Here is a 23604-nt window from a genome sequence, read left to right on the forward strand (position 1 = left end):
CATCTTACACCTGTCAGAATGGCTAAAATAAAAAAACACCAATGATAGCCTTTGCTGGAGAGGTTGTCGAGAAAGGGGTACACTCATCCATTGCTGGTGGGAATGCAAACTTGTGCAACCACTTTGGAAAGCAATATGGCAGTTTCTCAGAAAATTCAGGATCAACGTACCCCTGGACCCAGCAATACCACTCTTGGGAATATACCCAAGAGATGCCCTATCATGCAACAAAAGTATATTCTCAACTATGTTCATAGCAGCATTGTTTGTAATCGCCAGAACCTGGAAACAACCTAGATGCCCTTCAATGGAAGAATGGATGAAGAAAGTATGGAGTATATACATATTAGAGTATTACTCAGCGGTAAAAACCAATGACTTCTTGAATTTTGCATACAAATGGACGGAAATAGAAACCACTATCCTGAGTGAGGTAAGCCAGACACAAAAAGAGGAACAGGGGATGTACTCACTCATATTTGGTTTCTAGCCATAAATAAAGGACATTGAGCCTATAATTCGTGATCCTAGAGAAGCTAAATAAAAAGGTGAAGCCAAAGAAAAACATATAATCATCCTTCTGAATATTAACCTTCATCATGCAATGAAAGGAGACAGAGACCCACAATTGGAGCACTGGACTGAAATCTCAAGGTCCAGATCAGGAGCAGAAGGAGAGAGAGCACAAGCAATGAACTCAGGACCGGACCATGAGGGGTGCACCCACACATGGAGACAATGGGGATGTTCTATCTGGAACTCACCAAGGCCAGCTGGCCCGGGTATGAAAATTCATGGGATAAAACCAGACTCACAGAACATAGCGGACAATGAGGACTACTGAGAACTCAAGCACAATGGCAATGGGTTTTTGATCCTACTGCACGTACTGACTTTGTGGGAGCCTAGGCAGTTTGGATGCTCACCTTACTAGACCTGGATGGAGGTGGGTGGTCCTTGGTCTTCGCACAGGGCAGTGAACCCTGATTGTTCTTTGGGATGACAAGGGAGGGGGACTTGATTGGGGGATGGGGAGGGAAAAGGGAGGCGGTGGTGGGAAGGAGGTAGAAATCTGTAATAAATAAATAAATAAATAACAGATCAACATGTCTGTTTCCAAGTGATCAATAATAACCTTGTGAACACGACCCAAATTCTGAGTCCAAATTCCCTGAAACCAACAAGTGAACACCTTCTCTGCAGTGTGAGGACAAGACTCAGACTGGCCAATGCCTTCAATGGCGGGGACTGCAAGACCTCACAATGTATCCAGTGAGGTCATTGCAAGAAAGTACTCATGCTATTCAGAACCTAAGAATTTTTCCTCCTTCTATCTCCCAGAATGGCATTTCTTTCTCCCTGGCTGCGACCAAATTTTTGAGAAGAAACATCATTTCTATAAGTCCTACACTCATTCTCTGGCTCACAATGCATAGGAAAGGCATGAATGGAGACTTGGGAAGATGGATCTCAAGCATGCTTGCATGGCTGTTCTGGGTTCCATTTCCTGTAATGACCCAATTTTTCCTTCTGGTTTCTACCACCCAGCTGTTTCACATCCTTCCCAGATATCACCCCCTTGCTGAGACCAGGAACTCAGAGATATGAAATGGTGTTATAATCTCTGTCTTACAAATTTGAATGAGAACATTTTGAGTATAAGGACAATAGCAGTAACACCAAGAATAGACTCAGTGAGCTGCCTGCTGAACCGAGTTAGTGATGTGGTTATTCACTGGACAGTGGACACATGGGCTTTGTCAATATTACTTCCACCTAGAACCTCAAATTCTCTAGTGACTCTGACTGCTGCAGACCTCCTTGTTTCTTTATGCATGATACACAGTCCTTTTTTATTAAATCCCAGTTATGGGAATCATATGGTATCCTGTCCCTAACACTGTGATGCCATTAGGAAATGTGTTGTTCGTCAAGATGTCCAAATTCATATTTTTTATGAGTAGGATGGTGCCAGAGGATGAGTCTTACAATGATAAGGGAATTCATAAGGCCAATGAAATGCTGTGCGAAGGAGCAAAACTATTGAGTTGGGTCCAAGTGCATGGTATAGTCAAACTATTTTCTAAAGCTAATATGTACTGACAAAAGCTGTAGGTTTAGAAATAAACCAATGTACAAAATGGCTAAGATAAATTGGCAGGTAGTAGAAAATGGTTGGTAATAAAAAGAGAAAATCTGAAGTAAATTCACAAAGTAAATCCAAAACTACAAACAGTAAACCCAAGTCTATACTGCAATATCAACTGTTCCTCCACTCCAGTGCCCCAGGTAACAAACTCACTGTGTTCCAGTCAGTGGCGATCACCGATGTTCAATTCCAAAGACGGATGCAGTACTAATTCTCTCAGAACAAAAGTCTGAGTCCCACTGCTTTTTAGCTTACAAATAGCTTTGCTGCAGTATAAGGACAAGGTCCAGGCCAAGCTGCTCCCTTATATAGGCTGGGGACAGTCTTTCCTCATAGTGGCTCCTTGTGAGGTCATACAAGCTGTGGACCAATCACAGCTAGCCAAAATCCTTCACTCTTTTCTAGTTCTTTTCATGGCTCCTCCCAAATCTATGTCAAAATACAACTTCGAGAGGCACAGGTTGTCTTGTATTATGCTTTCTGACTGCCAGACTTGGCTTAGTGTTGGGTTCAGCTTCTGGCCCTGACAGAAGAGTGTGAGGCAGCTGTTACCACTGTATTGATAGTTTCCCAGGGATTTTAAAAACCAACCACCTCCAGCCAGGCCACACATCCCTGAATTTCCTAATTACTCAAACAGAACTGCCTAAGGGGCACAAGGGATCAAGCATATGAGACAGTAGAGGATATATCAAATTCAACCCATGACAAAGACCTTTTACCCTCAATGGTAATAATAAATAAGGGGAAAGAAAATGATAGACTCAGGAAGATTTCTGGTTCCTTGGGTTATGGAGACTGATTTTGATTAGTTATGTAGGATTCTTTAATGGCCTTGAGAATTGTGACCTTTAATTCTGTATCAACATTTGGTTTTTCCAATCCTCATCATCTCTGTATCAAGAGTATTCAATTCCTTTTGCTTTCAACTTAAACTGACAGATTTAAAAGATGTGGTCCCTTACTGGCACTGAGAGGCTCTAATAAGATGTTCTGTTTCCAATGCAACAAAGGCCATGTGAGGAACCTCTGTGGGCCTCAGAGGATGAAGCTTCATCATAATTGTATCATAAGAACCAATATTAAGTTATATTTTTTATATTTTAATAAATAAATCTTGCCTGAAGACCAGAGGCATAGCTAAACCACTAAAGTTCAAATAATGCTGGAACACATCTCCCCCCCACCCCAGGATTAGGGATTCAGAGGACAAAACATCTCTGAGAGTTCATTGCTACCCTGGACTACACAAGACCAATGCACAAGCAATTCCAGGTAGTGGTGCCTCACACCTTTAATCCGAGTACTAGAGAGTCACATAATTAATCCCAGTAGTATAGGTCATAAAAGTGAGAGGAGAGAGAGGCTTGGTCTGCTTAGTCTGTGGCCATCAAGCCTTGGTAGAGGTAAGACTTCTTTAGTGAGTTGCCTGCTTTTCTGCTTTTCAGGTTGAACCCCAATTTCTGTCTCTAGGATTTTATTATTAGTACTACAACCTTGATCTGATTTCCCATCAGAATCCATAGATCTCATAAAATAGTGATTGATTGTCACAATATTAATGAGAAAGTCTAGTCATTCCAGAGTACTATATCTTGTAAGGGGGGGGGGCACTTGTTCATCCCAGCTACCTGGCTATCTTAGGCCTGAAATAATCACAGAGAAATGGTATTAATTAAGTCATTGCTTGGCACATTATCTCTAGCCTCTTATTGGCTATCTCTCACATTTTGATTTAATCTATTTCTATTAATCTGTATATCTCCATGTGGCAGTGGCTTACCGTAAAGATGCTAACCGGCGACATCTGTCTCAGTTGGAGGAACCCTGGCTTCTCTCTTACTCTGCTTTTTTTCCTCCCAGAATTCAGTTCTGTGTTCTCCTCCTACCTAAGTTCTGCCCTATCAGGGCAAAGCAGTTTTTGTTATTTATTAACCAATGAAAGCAACACACAAACAGAAGGAACTCCTACACCAACTCTACACAAAATGTTTTATTTCTAGTGTCATGTGATGGAGCCATGCCATCCTTGCCCTCTGATTAAATTCTTTGTTTCCATCATTACTACACTTTGAAAATAGATTTCTTGTTATTTTGACAATAATGAAGTCAGGACGAACCTCTCAAGAGATGAAGGGTAGAAGTTATCTGCTTTTTTCTTTGTAATTCTGTTTTGTCTCCTGCTTACTCAACAGAAGGAATGAACTCAGTCCTTTATTTATGTGGCTTACACTCTGCTTACTTTGTTAGGTAGTGTTTTCTTTTGTATTTCTACTGCTGTGACGAGACACCATGACCACAGCAACTCCTATAAAGGAAATCATCTTTTTGAGGTAGCAGGTTACAGTTCAGAACTTCAGACCATTATCATCATGGTGATGCACTTGGAAGCAGGCAGGCGTGCAGGCATAGTGCTGTCTATGTCTTGATCACAAGGAAACAAGAAGTAAACCTAGCAATTGGGCATGGCATGTGCATATGGAAGACCACATACTCACACCCACAGTGAAATACTTTTTCCAACAAAGTCATACCTATTCTAACAGAACTATACCTCGGAATAGTGCCACACTTATGAGCTTATTACCACCACATTCCAATCCCTGGTCCCCAAAAGCTTATGACAACACCATAATATTACATGGATTTTGTCTAACTTCAAAAGTCTCCACAGTTTATCACAGTCTCCACAATGTTTAAAGTCTAAAGTTCCTTCTGAGATTCGTTCTCTCTCTCTCTCTCTCTCTCTCTCTCTCTCTCTCTCTCTCTCTCTCTCTCTCTCTCTTTCTGGGTTTCTCTGTGTAACAAAGAGCCCTAGCTCTTCTGGAACTAGCTCTTGTAGACCAGGCTGCCCTCATACTCACAGAGATTTGCCTGCCCCTGCCTCCCAAGTGCTGGGATTAAAGGCATGCATCACTACTGCTCAGCAATTCATGCAATCTCTTAACGGTAATCCCCAGTAAAATCAAAATCAAAAAGCAGATCACCAATTCCAATAAATAATGGCACAGTACATACATTACCATTCCAATATATAGGTAAATGATCAAGCATAGTGAGGAAATACTGAACCAAAACAAGACCAACCCTGTGGGCAACTTCCAAACTCTATACATCTCCATGTCTGATGTCAAAACTTTCTTCAGATCTTCAATTCCATTCAGTTTTGTTGACTATACCATACTTCTTTTTTTTCTGGGCTGTTTCCACTTACTGTTAGCAGCTCTCCTCAGCAGATATGCTACAGCTCTTACATCTCTAACATCTTGGAGTCTCCAAGGCTGTCCAGGCTTCAACTTTGCTGTTTTACCCAATGACCTATCTTTGCCTCCATCAGGGACATTCTTGACACATACCTGGCTCAGTAGATTCACTTCATAACTCCTTTCTTCTTTCTGACCTCACCTCTCAACCAAGAACCATGTGACCAAACTGCCAAGTTCTGCTGCTTGCTGGGCCTGGAACCCACCATCCCCTTATTAATTACATCTTCACCATCTTTTTTCTAATGGTTACTTTCATTAGGTATGCTGTGCTGTCCTGAAGTTACTCTGTAGAACAGACCAGCCTCAAATTGAGAGATCTGCCAGCCTATGCCTTCCGAGTGCTGGGATTAAAAGTGTGTGCCACTATACCCAGCTCTAAGCTTCTCTTCAATTTCCTTTCATAACCACAGACACAGAGGACATTCAGAGAATCATTAGATCTTACTACAAAAGCCTGTATGCCACAAAACTGGAAAATGCAAAAGAAATGGACATTTTTTTAGATAAGTACCATATAACAAAGCTAAACCAAGACCAGGTGAACGATCTAAATAGACCTGTTAGTCGTGAAGAATTAGAAACTGTTACCAAAAATCTCCCTTCCAAAAAAAGCTCAGGACCAGATGGTTTTAATGCAGAATGCTACCAGAACTTCCAAGAAGACCTAATACCTATACTCCTTAATGTAATTCACAATACAGAAAGAGAAGAGTCACCGTCAAATTCCTTTTATGAAGCTACAAATACCCTGATACCAAAACCACACAAAGACCCAACCAAGAAAGAGAATTACAGGCCTATATCACACATGAATATCGACACAAATATTTTCAATAAAATACTGGCAAACCGAATCCAAGAACACATTAGAAAAATTATCCATTATGATCAAGTAGGCTTCATCCCAGAGATGCAGGGCTGGTTCAATATATGCAAATCAATGTAATCCACCATATAAATAAACTGAAAGAAAAGAACCATATGATCATTTCATTAGATGCTGAAAAGCATTCTACAAAATTCAACACCCCTTTATGATAAAGGTCTTGGAGAGATTAGGGATATAAGGGTCATACCAAAATATAATAAAAGCTATTTACAGCAAGCCGACACCTAACATTAAATTAAATGCAGAAAAACTCAAAGCCATCCCACTAAAATGAGGAACACGACAAGGATGTCCACTCTCTCCATACCTCTTCAATATTGTGCTTGATGTTTTAGCAATAGCAATAAGACAACATAACGGGATCAAGGGGATTCGTATTGGAAAGGAAGAAGTTAAGCTTTTGTTATTTGCAGATGATATGATTGTATAATTAAGCGACCCAAAAACTCTATCAAAGAACTCCTACAGCTGATCAACACCTTTGGTAATGTGGCAGGATACAAGATCAACTCCAAAAAGTCAGTTGCCTTCCTATACACAAAGGATAAGGAAGCAAAGAGGGAAATCAGAGAAGCATCACCTTTCACGATAGCCACAAATAGCATAAAATATCTTGGGGTAACTCTGACCAAGGAAGTGAAAGATTTATTTGACAAGAACTTTAAGTCTTTGAAGAAAGAAATTGAAGAGGACACCAGAAATGGAAGGATATCCCTTTCTCTTGGATTGGGAGGATCAACATAGTAAAAATGGCAATTCTACCAAAAGCAATCTATAGATTCAATGCAATCCCAATCAATGTCCCATCAAAATTCTTCACAGATCTGGAGAAGACAATAATCAACTTTATATGGAAAAAAAAAACCAGGATAGTCAAGACAATCTTATACAATAAAGAACTGTTTGGAGGCATCACCATCCCTGACTTCAAAGTCTATTACAGAGCTACTTTATTGAAAACAGCTTGGTACTGGCATAAAAACAGAGAAGTCGACCAATGGAATCGAATAGAAGACCCTGACTTTACCCCACAAACCTATGAACACCTGATTTTCGATAAAGGAGCAAAAGTATACAATGGAAAAAAGAGAGCATTTTCAACAAATTGTGCTGGCAAAACTGGATGCCAATCTGTAGAAGAATGAAAATAGATCCATATCTATTATCATGCATAAAAATCAAGTCCAAATGGATTAAAGACCTCAATATCAGTCAGAACACACTGAACCTGATTGAAGAGAAAGTGGGAAGGACTCTACAACACATGGGCACAGGAGATCACTTGCTACGTATAACCCCAGCAGCACAGACACTAAGGGCATCATTGAATAAATGGGACCTCCTGAGACTGAGAAGATTCTGTAAAGCAAAGGACACTGTCACTAAGACAAAAAGGCAACCCACTGACTGGGAGATGATCTTCACCAACCCCGCAACTGACAAAGGTCTGATCTCCAAAATATATAAAGAAGTCAAGAAACTAGACCGTAAAAGGCTAATCAACACAATTATAAAATGGGGCACTGAGCTGAACAGAAAATTCTCAACAGAAGAAGTTCAAATGGCCAAAAGACACTTAAGAGCATGCTCAACTTCCTTAGTGATGAGGGAAATGCAAATCAAGACAACTATAAGATACCATCTTACACCTGTCAGAATGGCTAAAGTAAAAAACACCAATGATAGCCTTTGCTGGAGAGGTTGTCGAGAAAGGGGTACACTGATCCATTGCTGGTGGGAATGCAAACTTGTGCAACCACTTTGGAAAGCAATATGGCAGTTTCTCAGAAAATTTGGGATCAACCTATCCCTGGACCCAGCAATACCACTCTTGGGAATATACCCAAGAGATGCCCTATCATGCAACAAAAGTATATTCTCAACTATGTTCATAGCAGCATTGTTTGTAATCGCCAGAACCTGGAAACAACCTAGATGCCCTTCAATGGAAGAATGGATGAAGAAAGTATGGAGTATATACATATTAGAGTATTACTCAGCGGTAAAAACCAATGACTTCTTGAATTTTGCATACAAATGGACGGAAATAGAAACCACTATCCTGAGTGAGGTAAGCCAGACACAAAAAGAGGAACAGGGGATGTACTCACTCATATTTGGTTTCTAGCCATAAATAAAGGACATTGAGCCTATAATTCGTGATCCTAGAGAAGCTAAATAAAAAGGTGAAGCCAAAGAAAAACATATAATCATCCTTCTGAATATTAACCTTCATCATGCAATGAAAGGAGACAGAGACCCACAATTGGAGCACCGGACTGAAATCTCAAGGTCCACATCAGGAGCAGAAGGAGAGAGAGCACAAGTAATGAACTCAGGACCGGACCATGAGGGGTGCACCCACACATGGAGACAATGGGGATGTTCTATCTGGAACTCACCAAGGCCAGCTGGCCCGGGTATGAAAATTCATGGGATAAAACCGGACTCGCAGAACATAGCGGACAATGAGGACTACTGAGAACTCAAGCACAATGGCAATGGGTTTTTGATCCTACTGCACGTACTGACTTTGTGGGAGCCTAGGCAGTTTGGATGCTCACCTTACTAGACCTGGATGGAGGTGGGTGGTCCTTGGTCTTCGCACAGGGCAGTGAACCCTGATTGTTCTTTGGGATGACAAGGGAGGGGGACTTGATTGGGGGATGGGGAGGGGAAAGGGAGGCGGTAATGGGAAGGAGGCAGAAATCTGTAATAAATAAATAAATAAATAAATAAATAACAGATCAACATGTCTGTTTCCAAGTGATCAATAATAACCTTGTGAACACGACCCAAATTCTGAGTTCAAATTCCCTGAAACCAACAAGTGAACACCTTCTCTGCAGTGTGAGGACAAGACTCAGACTGGCCAATGCCTTCAATGGGCGGGGACTGCAAGTCCTCACAATGTATCTAGTGAGGTCTTGCAGCCTATGCCTTCCGAGTGCTGCGATTAAAAGCGTGTGCCACTATACCCATCTCTAATCTTCTCTTCAGTTTCCTCTCACAAGTTGGAAACTTAGTTGGGTGGAATCTTCCCTTGATCACCACATCCTTTGTTTCATTTTTAATCTGTTTATCTTTTTGAACACAGGACTTAGTTCCATTCCCCTTTCTGTGTTCCTTTTCCCTTCAAATTTTATATTTTATAATTTTCCCTCCTCAGCCTGCTCCTTTTTACTATCAATCTTCTTTAGAGTTACCACTAACATTCACAGGACCTAGCCTGTACTAGGAAGTTTTGGGATTTCTCTGCCAGTTGAATTAATTTAATCTCTTCACTTTAGACTCGGGCAGATGCTTCAGACAATGGTAAAATGCAGCTGCATTCTTTACCAAAATATCAAAAGAACAATCTCTAGGCATCATTCTAAACTTTTCTGAATCCTCTCAGGCCACTCCCTGACAGTTCAAATAACTCATAGCACCACTGTTTTCCATGGTTTACTATGGCCCATTAAGCAGTACTTAAAGTATTCTATTGCTTTCTTTTTTTTTTTTTTTTTTTTTGCAATTTTTTTTTCCTTTTATTTATTTTTTATTCTTTTTTAATTAAAAATTTCCACCTGCTCCCCGTTTCCCATTTCCCTCCCCTCCTCCCAAATATTGCCCCCTCCCCCCACTCCCCTCCCCCTATCCCCACTCCTCTTCTCCTCCCCCCACACCATTCCCCCTCCCTCTCGATACTGAAGAGCAGTCCAAATTCTCTGCCCTGCGGGAAGACGAAGGTCTTCTATCTACGTCCAGGAAGGTGAGCTTCTAAACAGGCTAAGCTCCCACAAAGCCAGTTCATGTATTAGGATTGAAACCTAGTGCCATTGTCCTTGGCTTCTCATCAGTCTTCATTGACCGCCATGCTCAGAGAGTCCGGAATCAACCCATGCTTATTCAGTCCCAGACCAGCTGGCCTTGGTGGGCTCCTAATAAATCAGTTCCACTGTCACAGTGGGTGGGTGCATCCCTCGTGGTCCTGATTTTTTGCTCTTGTTCTCCCTCCTTCTGCTCCTCATTTGGACCTTAAGAGCTCAGACCGTTGCTCCAAATTGAGAATCTGTCTCTACCTCGATCCATCGCCAGATGAAGGTTCTAAGGTGATATGCAAGATATTCATCAGTATAGGATAGGGTCATTTCAGGTTCCCTCTCCTTAGTTGCCCAAGGTACCAGCTGGGGACATATTCCTGGACACCTGCGAACCCCTCTAGAGTCAAGTCTCTTGCTTTCTTAACCCAAATCACCAAAGCCCACATTACTCCAAACAGAAACATGGTCAGCCCTATCAGAGCAATACCCCAGTTCATGGTACCAACTTCTGTCTTAGTTAGGAATTTCTATTGCTGTGAAGAGATGCCACGACCATGGCAACCCTTATAAAAGAAGGCATTTAATTGAGGTGTCTGTTTATAGCTCAGAGATTCAATTAATTATCAACATGGCAGGGCACTTGGTAGAGCGAAGGCAGACATGTTGAGAGCTACATCTTGATCAGAATGCAGTAGGAAGCAAACTGAGACATTGGGTGTAGTTTGGGCTTGTATGAACCCTCAAAGCCTACCCAACAGTGACATAATTTGTCCAAAAGGTCATGCCTTTTTTTTAAGAAAGAAAGCCACACCTTCTATTAGTGCCACTCCATGTGAGTTTGTAGGGGCCAATTACCTTCAAATGACCAACATGGGTTTCTCCAGGCATTGGACATGATCTGCCTCTCTGTTCTGCATGGACACAAACTGTCTAAATTGAAGGAAGATCATAAAAGTATCATTTAACAGATTTCATACAAAACTTCTGGTTGTCAACCCTGTATACTTTTCAAGGATTGATAGATGGAGAACTCATGACTGTCCCTAGAATTTCAGCTTGGGTGATTCATCCCATTCATATAGCTTAATCCACTGCCATTTTCTTTTTTTCCACTTGTAGAACCTGATGTCCATATGTCTGGCTAGTCCTTCATTGGACCTTGTCCTGTTTTCTTTCTTTTGCAGCTGGAGTCAAGTCTGTAACTCTAATCTTACCCCCAGGCTGTTTTCCCAGGTCTACCAAGTCTTGATTTCCATTCTTCCCTTTTCACTGCAGACTATGTTTTCATTCTATATCCTGCTTCTGAAGCTGAAGTCTGCTGAAGTCTGACTTTGAGCCTTTAAAGTCACTGTGTAACCTACGTACAGCTAGCATCCAATCAAGAAAGCAGAGAGAAAGATAGGGTAAAAGGAAAAACAAAGAAAGAAAGATTATGGGACAGAGAGACTGATAGATCACCTTTGTAATATGTGATTGATTCCTGATATTCCTATTTAATGTTATAATAATCAAAGCTGTTCTCTTCAGCATAGAAAATTGCATATGTCTTACAGAATCATATCCTGGAGCATGGTTTCTGGGAATTGAACTAAGGACCTTTGGAAGAGCAGACAGTGCTCTTAACCACTGAGCCAGTTCTCCAACAGTGGGAGATTTGATATGAATTTAAGCTATAGTAGAGCATCTTTTACAAACTTTAGTAATTGAGCCCTTGGGTCCAATGTATAGCTGTTAATATTTGCAATGTCCTCTTGGTAGATTTTTCCTTTGATGAGTACATTGTCTTTGCCTTTCTTCTGATTAGTTTTCAGTTGATGTTTATTTCACAAGATATTAAAATGACTTCACTAGACTGCTTCTTAGGTCTCTTTTCTTGGAATAACTTTCTCTGTACTTTTACTCAAAGGGGATGCCTATCACTGGTTTTAAAGTGTGTTTCTTAGATGCAGCAGAAGGTTGTATCTTTTTCACATCCATTCTTAAGTCTATGTATGATCTTTTATTGGGTAAAACCGAACATTGATGTTGCGAATTATCAATGAGTCCCAGTTGTTGATTCCTGCTATCTTGTTGTTGTTGTGTAGATTTTTCTCCCTTCTTTTGATTTGCTTTGGATGTTCTCTTATTTTTTCCTGTTGGTACTTGTGGGTATTGTTAATCTCTTTGGGTAAGTGTCTGCCTTTTAGCTCATTCTGTTTGGCTGAATTTGCAGATAGATTTTGCTCAAATTTTGTTTTATTATGAGATTTTTTTCATCTCTTATTATTGAATGCTTGACTGAGTATAGTCATCTGGGTAGATATGTGTGGTCTCTTAGAGTTTGTAGAACATATGTTCTGGCCTTTTTGACATTTAGAGTCCCCACTGAAGAACCAAAGACTATTCTAATAGGTTTAAGATTATATGTTTCATGTTATTTTAGCTTTTCTTTGCTGTTTCTAATATTTTTCCTTTGTTCTTGAGTTTAATATTTGATTATTATGTGATGAAAGAAACTTCTTCTCTATCTCAGTCTATTTGGTATTCTGCATGTTTTTTGTACCATGATAAGTATATCCACTTTCAGATTGGGAATATTTTCTTCTATGAATTTGTTTAAAAATTTTTTTTACCCTGGGTTTCTTTGCTGTTTCCTATTTCTCTCATTTATACATTTTTTTATTTTCTTTGTGTACCAGATTTTCTCTATTTTTTTGACCTGGGATTTTGTAGATTTAACATTTTCTTATACTGAAAGACAAGGATAAATCCAGACCCCCTAGTGGGAAGAGAAGAGCCAAAAGTCTAGGTTAACCGGTTCTGTGACTTTGTTTTAGGAACTGGCTAAGCACAAAGTTATATTATAATCTTGAGAAATGGGGAGTTACCCTCTTGTGACTATCACTGGTATTTTTGGATTTTCCAATGATGCCCTCCCTATCCTCTTTGGGTTGTGGTTTCTTCACTTAAATACCCCTTCTCCCAGATACTTGGGGTTGAACTCCTCTACCCCTGTGTGGGATGATTCTAGGCCCCACCGCACTGGTTCCTGTCAATAAACCTTGTGTGATTACTGTAATAATGGTCTCTCATGAGTTCTTGGGGGTCATGTTATCCCAAGACTTGAGTGAGAGTCTCCCAACTCCGGGGGTCTTCCAATATCAACATATCTCATTCCTCTACCTTGATAACAATGACTGAGATTTTTACTTCCATCTCTTTAATGCTGTTGAAAAAGACTTGTATCTGAAGTTCCTGTTCTAGTTCCTAAATTTTTCATTTTCAACTTTTCCTACTTTGTTTTTTCTTTACTGATTCTATTTCCATCTACAAGTCTTAAACTGTTCTTTTCCTAAATTCTAGTTTTTGTATTTTCATAGATTTCAATTAAGAATTTATACACTTCTTCTTTAATGATCTCTAACATATTACTAATGGCTATTCTCAAGTTCATATCTTTTACTTCAGTAAAATTACATTTCTCAGGACTTACTTTAAAAGGATTATTGTTGTTGGTTGACATATATTGTCCTGGTAGTTACTAATTGTGTTTTATACTCAGAAGTAGGCATCTGGATTTAGGATGATTCTATTTTTAGGTGTGGAGATCTGGTCTTGTGTTTGTTGGTGGATTCCTTGGTTTCTGATTCCCTCTCTAGTTTAAGGAGAATGTGGTGGTTTGGGGTGGCCTGGTAGGAATTAGGTTGACATCCTTGTAGGTGTGGATACTGCTTCTCTGTCCTATCTGCTTCTCTGTCCATCGAAGCCTATGGTTCCCAGTGAATGCCTGTTAGTGCTGGAGGCTGAGACAAAGGGAAGTAGTGGTGAGCAAGGTGATAACAAAAAGATGATCTGCTATCCTGGCCAGCGGGATATGAACAGGGGTCCCTGATAAACCTGGAGGAGGAGAATGGAAGGAACAAGAGACATGAGAAACGATGAAAGGCAGGATTTCTGATCAAGCTGCCGATTTTTTTATCCCTCAGAAGCTGTTATATAGCAAATTGGCAAGGGGAAGGGGAGGTGTGTCAGGTCTGATGGAACTCAGGCCTGGAGACATCCCTAGCTAATAAGGAAATACTGAGGGTCTGTAATTATTAACTAACAAAGGAAATGCTAATTACTTCTAAAGCCTGGGGCCTACAGGTCTCACTAGGCTAATTTCTTAGTCCTTGCCCTACAAAGTTGAATATCTTACTTGTGAACTTGGGATGGCATAAACAAAATACAGATCTCAAAATACAGGTCTTTGCTTCCAACAGTCTTCTGTTTGGGATGAGATATAGCAGGTGTAATGAAGGAAATATAACAGGTGTACTATGGATATCCAGGTGTGTATAGCTGGGATGAGATATAACAGGTGTAATGAAGGTAATAGATCAGGTGTAATATGGATATAACAGGTGTGTATAGCTGGAATGAGATATAGAAGGTGTAATGAAGGTAATAGAACAGGTGTGTTATGGATATAATGGATGTGTATAGCTAGAATGAGATATAACAGGTGTAATGAAGGTAATATAACAGGTGTACTATGGATATAGCAGGTGTGTATAGCTGGAATGATGTATAACAGGTGTAATGAAGGTAATAGAACAGGTGTACTATGGATATAACAGGTGTGTATAGTTGGGATGAGGTGTTACAGGTGTAATGAAGGTAATAGAACAGGTGTACTATGGATATAACAGGTGTGTATAGTTGGGATGAGGTGTTACAGGTGTAATGAAGGTAATAGAACAGGTGTACTATGGATATAACAGGTGTGTATAGTTGGGATGAGGTGTTACAGGTGTAATGAAGGTAATAGAACAGGTGTACTATGGATATAACAGGTGTGTATAGTTGGGATGAGGTGTTACAGGTGTAATGAAGGTAATAGAACAGGTGTACTATGGATATAACAGGTGTGTATAGTTGGGATGAGGTGTTACAGGTGTAATGAAGGTAATAGAACAGGTGTACTATGGATATAACAGGTGTGTATAACTGGGATGAGATATAACAGGTGTAATGGAGGTAATAGAACAGGTGTACTATGGATATAACAGGTGTGTATAGCTGGGATGAGATATAACAGGTGTAATGGAGGTAATAGAACAGGTGTACTATGGATATAACAGGTGTGTATAGCTGGGATGAAATTAGAGAATTGTATATGATGGAGAGAGAGAGATGGTAGACTGAATATTTGAAGATCACTACCTTCTTCCCTGGATAGCATGATAAGTAGGTCCCAGTATCTGTAGGATTTGTTGTCTGAGACAAAGCGTTCAAAAATTAACTTTTCCTTGTGTAAATGCAAGAAAAATGTTATGAAACTATAGTATATCTGTGCCATTGTGCTGTTGATTTTATGTCAACTTGTTACAAATTAAATTTATTTTGGAAGTAAGAACCTCAACTGAGAAAATGCTACAAGGAGATTGTCTGTGGACTTGTAAGGAGCGACGGGCCGCTTCCCACCACCCGGCTAGCTTTACACCTGAAATAATTACACGGAACCTGTATTCTCTTAAACACTGCCTGCCCATTAGTTATAACCTCTTATTGGCTAGCTCTTACATATTGATCTAACCCATTTCTAATATCCGTATTGCCACTTGAGTGTGGCTTACTGGGACGAATCTAACGGGCATCCATCTCAGAGAGGAGAATCATGGTGACTGCCTGACTCAGCTTCTTTCTCCCAGCATTCTGTTCTGTTTTCTCTGCCTACCTAATTTTCTGTCCTATCAAAGGCCAAGCAGTTTTCTTTATTAATCAATAGACATGTGACCCTCCTCCATCAGTAGTCAAGCACGTAGGGGCATTTTATGATTAATAACTGATGTGGGAGGGCCCAGGTTACTGTGGGCACTACCATTCCTACATAAGTGGTTCTATGTTGTATAAATATGCAGGCTGAACAAGTCATGGAGAACAAGCCAGTAAACAGGCTTCTGCCATGGCTTCTGCTTCAGTTCCTTCTCTCAGGTTCCTGCCTTGAGCTCCTGCCATGAATTTCTTAAATGAGGGGTTGTGATGTTGATGTTTAAATGAAATAAACTCTTGCCTTTTCAAATTGGTTTGTCATGGAATTTTAGCATCACAACAGAAACCCTAAGAATAATCAACAATTTTCTACTTGAATTTAAGTAACACTCCAGAAGTTGAAACCCATACCATACCTGGCATGATTATTAAGCTAAAACATATGACTATACAAGTCATAGATGGTAGGGGAGACCACATTACTGTTGTTCTCCTAATGGGAAATAGTATTAGATAAACTCCTAATTGCTTGATGTTATACCTATATATGCATATCTGCACCATCATCATAGAAGCTTCTATTACAGTAGATGACAATTAACACAGAGAACTCGCAGCTGCCCACAGTGTGGAGAATAAGTGAGAGCAGAAGGCTCATTACTAAATAAACATCTATACCAAACATGCTCCTCCCCAAGGCTCGGGGATCATTGCAGAAGAGAGAGTAGAAAGGGTGAAAAATATCAAAGCTGTGAATGACTACAAAGAATGTGCCTTCTGGACACAGCAGGTAGGTGCACCTTTGAACTCATAGCAGTTGTGGCAATAAACACAAGACATGGGAAAGTTGAAGCCCGACAAAATTCTAACATGGAAAGGGGACCTGGCCATTAATCCCACCACTAGCCAGATGCTGCTGTTGGTATCTGGAGGGGGAAGGGGAGTTCGTTTTCTCTATGAGCATGGCCCCTGAAAAGTCAACAAGGGTACAGTGAAGGGCCAGAAATCCAAGAAAAGATTCTCTTGGAAATTTGGATATGTGGATAAAAGTATGCCTATAGCAATATTACTGGGTCAATATCATTCTCCACAGATATTTGCCCTGCTATGTTAATTTCTGTTCTTTTCACAAAATGAAATGGAAACAGCATAAATGTCATCCTTCAATTGATAAACAGATAATGAAATTGTGGTACATACACACTGAGGAATAGTACTTAGCTATAAAAGAAAATAAATATTGAAATTTATAGGTAAATGGAAGGGTCTAGAAAATACTTTGCTGAGTGAGAAAACCAAGACCCAGAATAAGAAACATTATAAGTTCTTTCTCATATGTCTTTCCTAGATCCAAATCTTTTTATGTGAATAGACACAGAAAACAGGGAAGTCAAAAGGGACTATGGAGGGCATCAATAGTGTGGGGCAGAGGGAAATTGGAAAACTGGAGGTCTTTAATTACGGAGAGGAAAAAATCAATACAGAAAAAAAAAGGGGAGAATACAAGAATAGTAAGGATGTCTAAAAGTGTCATAAAGGATCATATCAGTGTAAATCTGCCTTACACATGAGTGTGAATATAAATATCCACATATATTAAAATTTCTCACCTTGGCTGGCAACGCTCCCTTCAAGACTGATGGACCATCAATCACACCTCTAACACCGAGCATGAAAATCCTCTTGAGTTGTTGGTCAAGGTTGTTCAAGACATTCTCAAAAGGTTATAGGCTAAAAGTCCCTATTGATGAAGACACCATGTTCTGTCCTTCCCATACAGAACCTGGAAGATACAAGCTGAATTTGACCTGAAAGCTCTCTCCTTCCAGACTAGCTTATATGGTACCAGGAGATACTGTGCAAACTTCCAAGGGAGGGAAGCAATCATTAGCCCGACCCATGTACTGATATAAGGGACACATGTACTACACAGCTCCCATACATAAGGCTCAGGGGTCATAGAGGAATAAGGGGAGGAAAGACTATAAGAGTCAGAGGCCATGAAGCTTCCTCTGAGACTATGTCTCCTAGGAATGTCAGAAGGAACTGCAGAAGGAAATCTTATCAACAGAGTTTCCTGAACATAAACAACACCAACACACATCCTTACATGAGAAGGGGAATAATTATGGAGTCCCACGTTCTTACAAAGAACTACAGGCTCCTAAGAAATGCTGAGAGCAGGAGAAATAGACTTCGCCAGGAAAAAGCCCCAGTTGACTACCCAATAGCAAGCAGTCAGATCTGAAAAGAATATACAGAGAAGTAAAAAGTGTATTATAGAATGCACTGTTTGTATTTATGTATAACAAACAATTCCAATTTTATGAAAGAAAATGAGACCATGATTTAAAAGAGAGCATGGGGTGAATGGGAGTGGTTGAGGCATGTAGAAAATGTGAAATTATTCTTTAGTGTCAAAAGTAAAATTAATTATATAGAAATTACAGAAAAAACATAGCAATAAAACCCTTGGAAGTAGAAAGAAAAGTGGTTAGTCATATTTAAAGAGGTGCAATAGAAGTTCTCAAAAATTACATCTAAATTTTTCTGATATGAGCCCCTTGGTATAAAAAACGGAAGTCACTGGAAGAAGTGCTGGTGGGAAATGAGGACAGAACAAAGAAAGGAAGCTGTGAATCCAACCCAGATGAGAAACCACTAGGGAAGTGGAGCAGGGAGCTGGGCAGAGGGCAGAGCTATGTCTGAGTGATGTTTATTGTTTGTTTGCTATTTTTATGTCTGTAAATTTGAGGCTGAACAAGCCTCTCTGAGATTTTACTATCATCACTCATGGCCTCTCTGTATTTACTGGTAAATTCATCTTTTATCAGATGTCCTTAATTATCTGAGTGAGATTGCTCTTTGCTTCTGTCCAGTTACCTCTGATGTTTCCTGCACCACCTTTGTTACTGTGTTGTGCTGTTCTAGCCACCTGCTTCCTACTGGTCTGTAAAGGAAATGACAGCTGTAAAGGTTAACTAGAAAAATCAGTTGTAGTGATTGTTGCCTCACTTGAGTGGCCAGTTGGTGGGGTTGTATGCAATATACAAACCAGAGCCTCTCAGACCTAAGTTGGCCGATTTGCTTTAGATATGCATGGGCTCAGTCAGGTTCATCTTGTTTGGTTAATAATTTACATAGTAAAAAGCAATGGTTATGGATTTATCCCATTGTAAATATTATCAAGGTGAAAAGTTCATATCCATAGTTAAAATGATCATCATCATGATAGGGAAAAAATGAAAACATTTTAATATTATTTCTTTTTTAAAGCGATTGCAATATAACAACATCATATCTTCCTTCCTTTTTCTCCCTCCAAACCCTCTCATATACCCCTCCTTTCTGGCTTTCAAATTCTGTGCTTCTTTTTACATCAGTTTTTATTACTGCTGTTGCTGCTGGTTGTGGTGGTGGTGGTGGTGCCGTGTGTGTGTGTGTGTGTGTGTGCCCACGTGTGTTCCTAAGAAATAAATTCAAACAACATTGGATGTTATTTGTACATATGTTTATGTTTTCAGGACTGACCATTTGATACTGAACAATCAGTTAACACTTCCCCAGGAAGACAATGGCTCTTGAATTGAGCATTCCCAAGTTGCCTACAGGTTTTTCTGTAGGGATGAGACATCCAGCATTCACTGCTCCACCCATCAACCAGGCCACATTGTCATGTCTATTGCTCTTTTTCTTCTTCATCTCAGGTGTAGGCAGTATTGTTGGTGGGATTTATGTGTGTGGCTTTCATAGACCCCAAACACATAATCTAAGATTAAACTCCCTGGGTGCCATCCTGGGGCAGGGCAGAACTTCCAGGAAAGAAGCACAAGTCCTTTCAACTCCTGCTGCCGGGGCTTCTTTGTTCCACATGACCCTGCCTCCCCCAAGCCTGTCCTACTGTCTGTGAGGTCCTTGGCCCAGGAAAAGTTTCTACCCCGGCACTGAGGCTATCCACCCAGAGGGGTGAGTGAGCGCCTGCCTGGCCAGAGGGGAGTGCAGGGCACCTCCAGCTCCTGCTGCAGGAACTTCTTAGTTCCACACGACCTTCCCCCTCCCCCAAGTTCACCCTTTTGTCTGTGGGGTCCTTGGACCTCCAAGGGTCCATGTCCCTGTGCTGAGGACAACAATTCAGACTGGTCCTTGGCCCAGGAACAGTTCCTGCTCCTGCACTAAGGAGATCCTCCCAGAGTCAGTCACAGTGTAGATTGGATCAAGAAGCCACGACTCTCCTGGCTGCATTTGAAGGAAGAGATGGACAGGCTTCAGTGCAAGAATTCCTCCAACAACCTGAAAGGCAACATGACAAAACCAGATTCCAGGGATCATGCAACAAGAAGACTTGAACACCCTATTCCAGAAGAAGTAGTAAAAATCAACTTTAAACATAACATTATGAAAATAATAGAGGACCTTAAACCAGATGTGAAAAATTGCTGTAATGAAATGGAGAAGACAAACAAAAAGGTAGAAGAAATGAGTAAATTTCTCAAAAACACCCAAGGAAAACAAAATAAAGCAATCAAACAGGTAATGGAAACAATCAAGACTTTAAAAATGAAATGGAGGAAATGAAGAAAACACAAACCGAGGAAAGACTGGATATGAAAAATCTGGGTAAATGAACAGGAAATGCAGAGACAAACATAACCAACAGAATACAAGAGATAGAAGAAAGAATCTCAGACACCGAAGATACTATAGAGGAAATAAACTTATTGATTAAAGAAAATAACAAATCCAAAAAATTCTTAACACAGAACATCCAGGAAATCTGGGACACCATGAAAAGACCAAACCTAAGAATATTAGGGGTAGAAGAAGGAGAAGAATTACAGCTCAAAGGCCCAGAAAATATATTCAAAAAAATTATAAAAGAAAACTTTCCCAAACCTAAAGAAGGATATTCCTATGAAGGTACAAGAAGCATATAGAACACCAAATAGACTGGATCAAAAGAAAAAAAAAAGCATTCCCTCGCCATATAATAATCAAAACACAGAACATACAGAACAAAGAATGAGTATTAGGAGCTGCAAGGGAAAAAGGTCAAGTATCATATAAAGGGAAACCTATCAGAATTATACCTGATTTCTCAATGGAAACCATGAAAGTCAGAAGGTCTTGGATAGATGGGCTGCAGGCACTAAGAGACCATGGATGCAAGCCCAGACTACTATATCCATCAAAGCTTACATTCACCATAGATGGAGAAAAAAAATTCCAGGACAAAAACAGATTTAAACAATACATAGCCACAAACCCAGCCTTACAGAAGATACTAGAAGGAAAACCAAAAACCAAGGAAGCTAACAACACCCATAATAACACAAGGAACTAACAACCCTCCACCAGCACAACTCAAAGAAAGGAAACAAACAAACACTACCACCACAAAAAATAACTGGAGTTAACAACCACTGGTCATTAATATCACTTAATATCAATGAACTCAATTCACCTATAAAAAGGCACAGGTTAATAGAAAGGATATGAAAACAGGATCCAACATTCTGCTTTTTACAAGAAACTCACCTCAAACTTAAAGACAGACACTACCTCAGAGTAAATAGTTGAGAAAAGGTTTTCCAATCAAATGAAACAAAGAAACAAGTGGGTGTCCCTATACTAACATCTAACAAAATTGATTTCAAACTAAAATCAATCAGAAGAGATGGAAAAGACCACTTTATTCTTAGAACTGGAACAATTCATCAGGAGGAAGTCTCAATCCTGAATATCTATGCCCCTAGTATAAAAGCACTCACATATATAAAAGAAACATTACTAGAACTCAAAGCATACATCAAACTCCACACTCTAATAGTAGCAGATTTCAACACTCCTTTCTCACCAATGGACAGGTCAAGCAGAAAGAAACTTAACAGAAAAATAAGAGAACTAACAGATGTAATGAACCAAATGGACTTAACAGACATCTATAGAACATTACACCCAAACAGAAAAGAATACACCTTCTTCTCAGAATCTCATGGAACTTTCTCAAAAATTGATCACATAATTGCTAACAAAGCAAACATCCATAGATACAAAGAAATTTTAGTAACCACCTGTGTACTATCATATCACCATGGAATAAAGTTAGAATTCAACAATAATTCTACCCCCAGAAAGCCTACAAACTCATGGAAACTGAACAGTCAACTAATGAACCACCCCTGGGTCAAGGAAGAAATAAAGAAAGAAATTAAAGTCTTCCTTGAATTCAATGAAAATAAAGACACAACAAAACCAATCTATGGGACACTATGAAAGCAGTGCTAAGAGGAAAGTTCATAGCACTAAGTGCCCACATAGAGAAAACAGAGAAAGCATACATTAGAGACTTAACAGCACACCTGAAATCTCTAGAAAAAAAAAGAAGCAGACTCACCCAGAAGGAGTAGAAGACTGCAAATAATCAAACTAAGGGCCAAAATCAACAAAATAGAAACAAAGAAAACAATTCAAAGAATCAATAAAATAAAAAGCTGGTTCTTAGAGAAAATCAACAATATTGAAATACCCCTATCCAAACTAATCAAACGGCAGAGAGAGAACGGGCAAATTGATAAGATCAGAAATGAAAAGGGGGACATAACCACAGACACAGAGGAAATTCAGAGAATCATTAGATCTTACTGCAAAAGCATGTATGCCACAAAATTGGAAAATGGTAAAGAAATGGACACTTTTTAGATAGGTACCATATACCAAAATTAAATCAAGACCAGGTGAACTATTTAAATAGACCTGTAAGTAGCGACGAATCAGAAGATGTCATCAAAAACCTCCCTCCAATATGTATATATTCCATACTTTCTTCATCCATTCTTCCATTGAAGGACATCTAGGTTGTTTCCAGGTTCTGGCTATTACAAACAATGCTGCTATGAACATAGTTGAGCATATACTTTTGTTGTATGTTTGGGCATCTCTTGGGTATATTCCCAATAGTGGTATTGCTGGGTCGAGAGGTAGGTTGAACCCGACTTTCCTGAGAAACCGCCACACTGAATGGACGGAAATTGAAAACACTATCCTGAGTGAGGTAAGCCAGACCCAAAAAGAGGAACATGGTATGTACTCACTCATATTTGGTTTCTAGCCATAAATAAAGGACATTGAGACTATAATTCGTGACTCTAGAGAAGCTAAATAAGAAGGTGAACCCAAAGAAAAACATATAAGCATCCCCCTGAATATTAACCTTCATCAGGCGATGAAAGAAGACAGAGACAGAGACCAACATTGGAGCACTGGACTGAAGTCTCACGATCCAAAGGAGGAGCAGAAGGAGAGTGAGCACGAGCAAGGAACTCAGGACCGCGAGGGGTGCACCCACACACTGAGGCAATGGGGATGTTCTATCGGGAACTCACCAAGGCCAGCTGGCCGGGGACTGAAAAAGCATGGGACAAAACCAGTCTCGCTGAACATAATGGACAATGAGGACTACTGAGAACTGAAGAACAATGGCAATGGGTTCTTGATCCTATTGCACGTAATGGCTTTGTGGGAGCCCAGGTAGTTTGGATGCTCACCTTAATAGACCTGGATGGAGGTGGGTGGTCCTTGGACCTCCCACAGGGCAGAGAAACCTGCTTGCTCTTTGGGCTGAGGAGGAAGGAAGACTTGATTGGGGGAGGGGGAGGGGATGGGAGGTGGTGGCGGGGAAGAGGCAGAAATCTTTAATAATTAAATTAATTAATTAATTAAAAAAAAAAACAAACCTCCCTCCAAAAAAAAAAAAAAATCCCA

At 40.0% G+C, this 23604-nt stretch overlaps 1 protein-coding gene across 1 annotated transcript in view; it reads right to left on the bottom strand.

Moving 5' to 3' along the window:
* Window positions 1–23604, bottom strand: part of LOC130865188 (uncharacterized) — a 90356-nt gene that overhangs the window by 25602 nt on the left and 41150 nt on the right. Inside the window, exon 9 of the mRNA XM_057756084.1 lies at window positions 8869–9014. Within this exon, the coding sequence (XP_057612067.1) occupies window positions 8869–9014 (146 nt within the window). The remainder of the gene's footprint in view (window positions 1–8868; window positions 9015–23604) is intronic.

The sequence above is a fragment of the Chionomys nivalis genome, chromosome 23 (genome assembly GCF_950005125.1).
Source record: "Chionomys nivalis chromosome 23, mChiNiv1.1, whole genome shotgun sequence".
NCBI lineage: Eukaryota > Metazoa > Chordata > Mammalia > Rodentia > Cricetidae > Chionomys > Chionomys nivalis.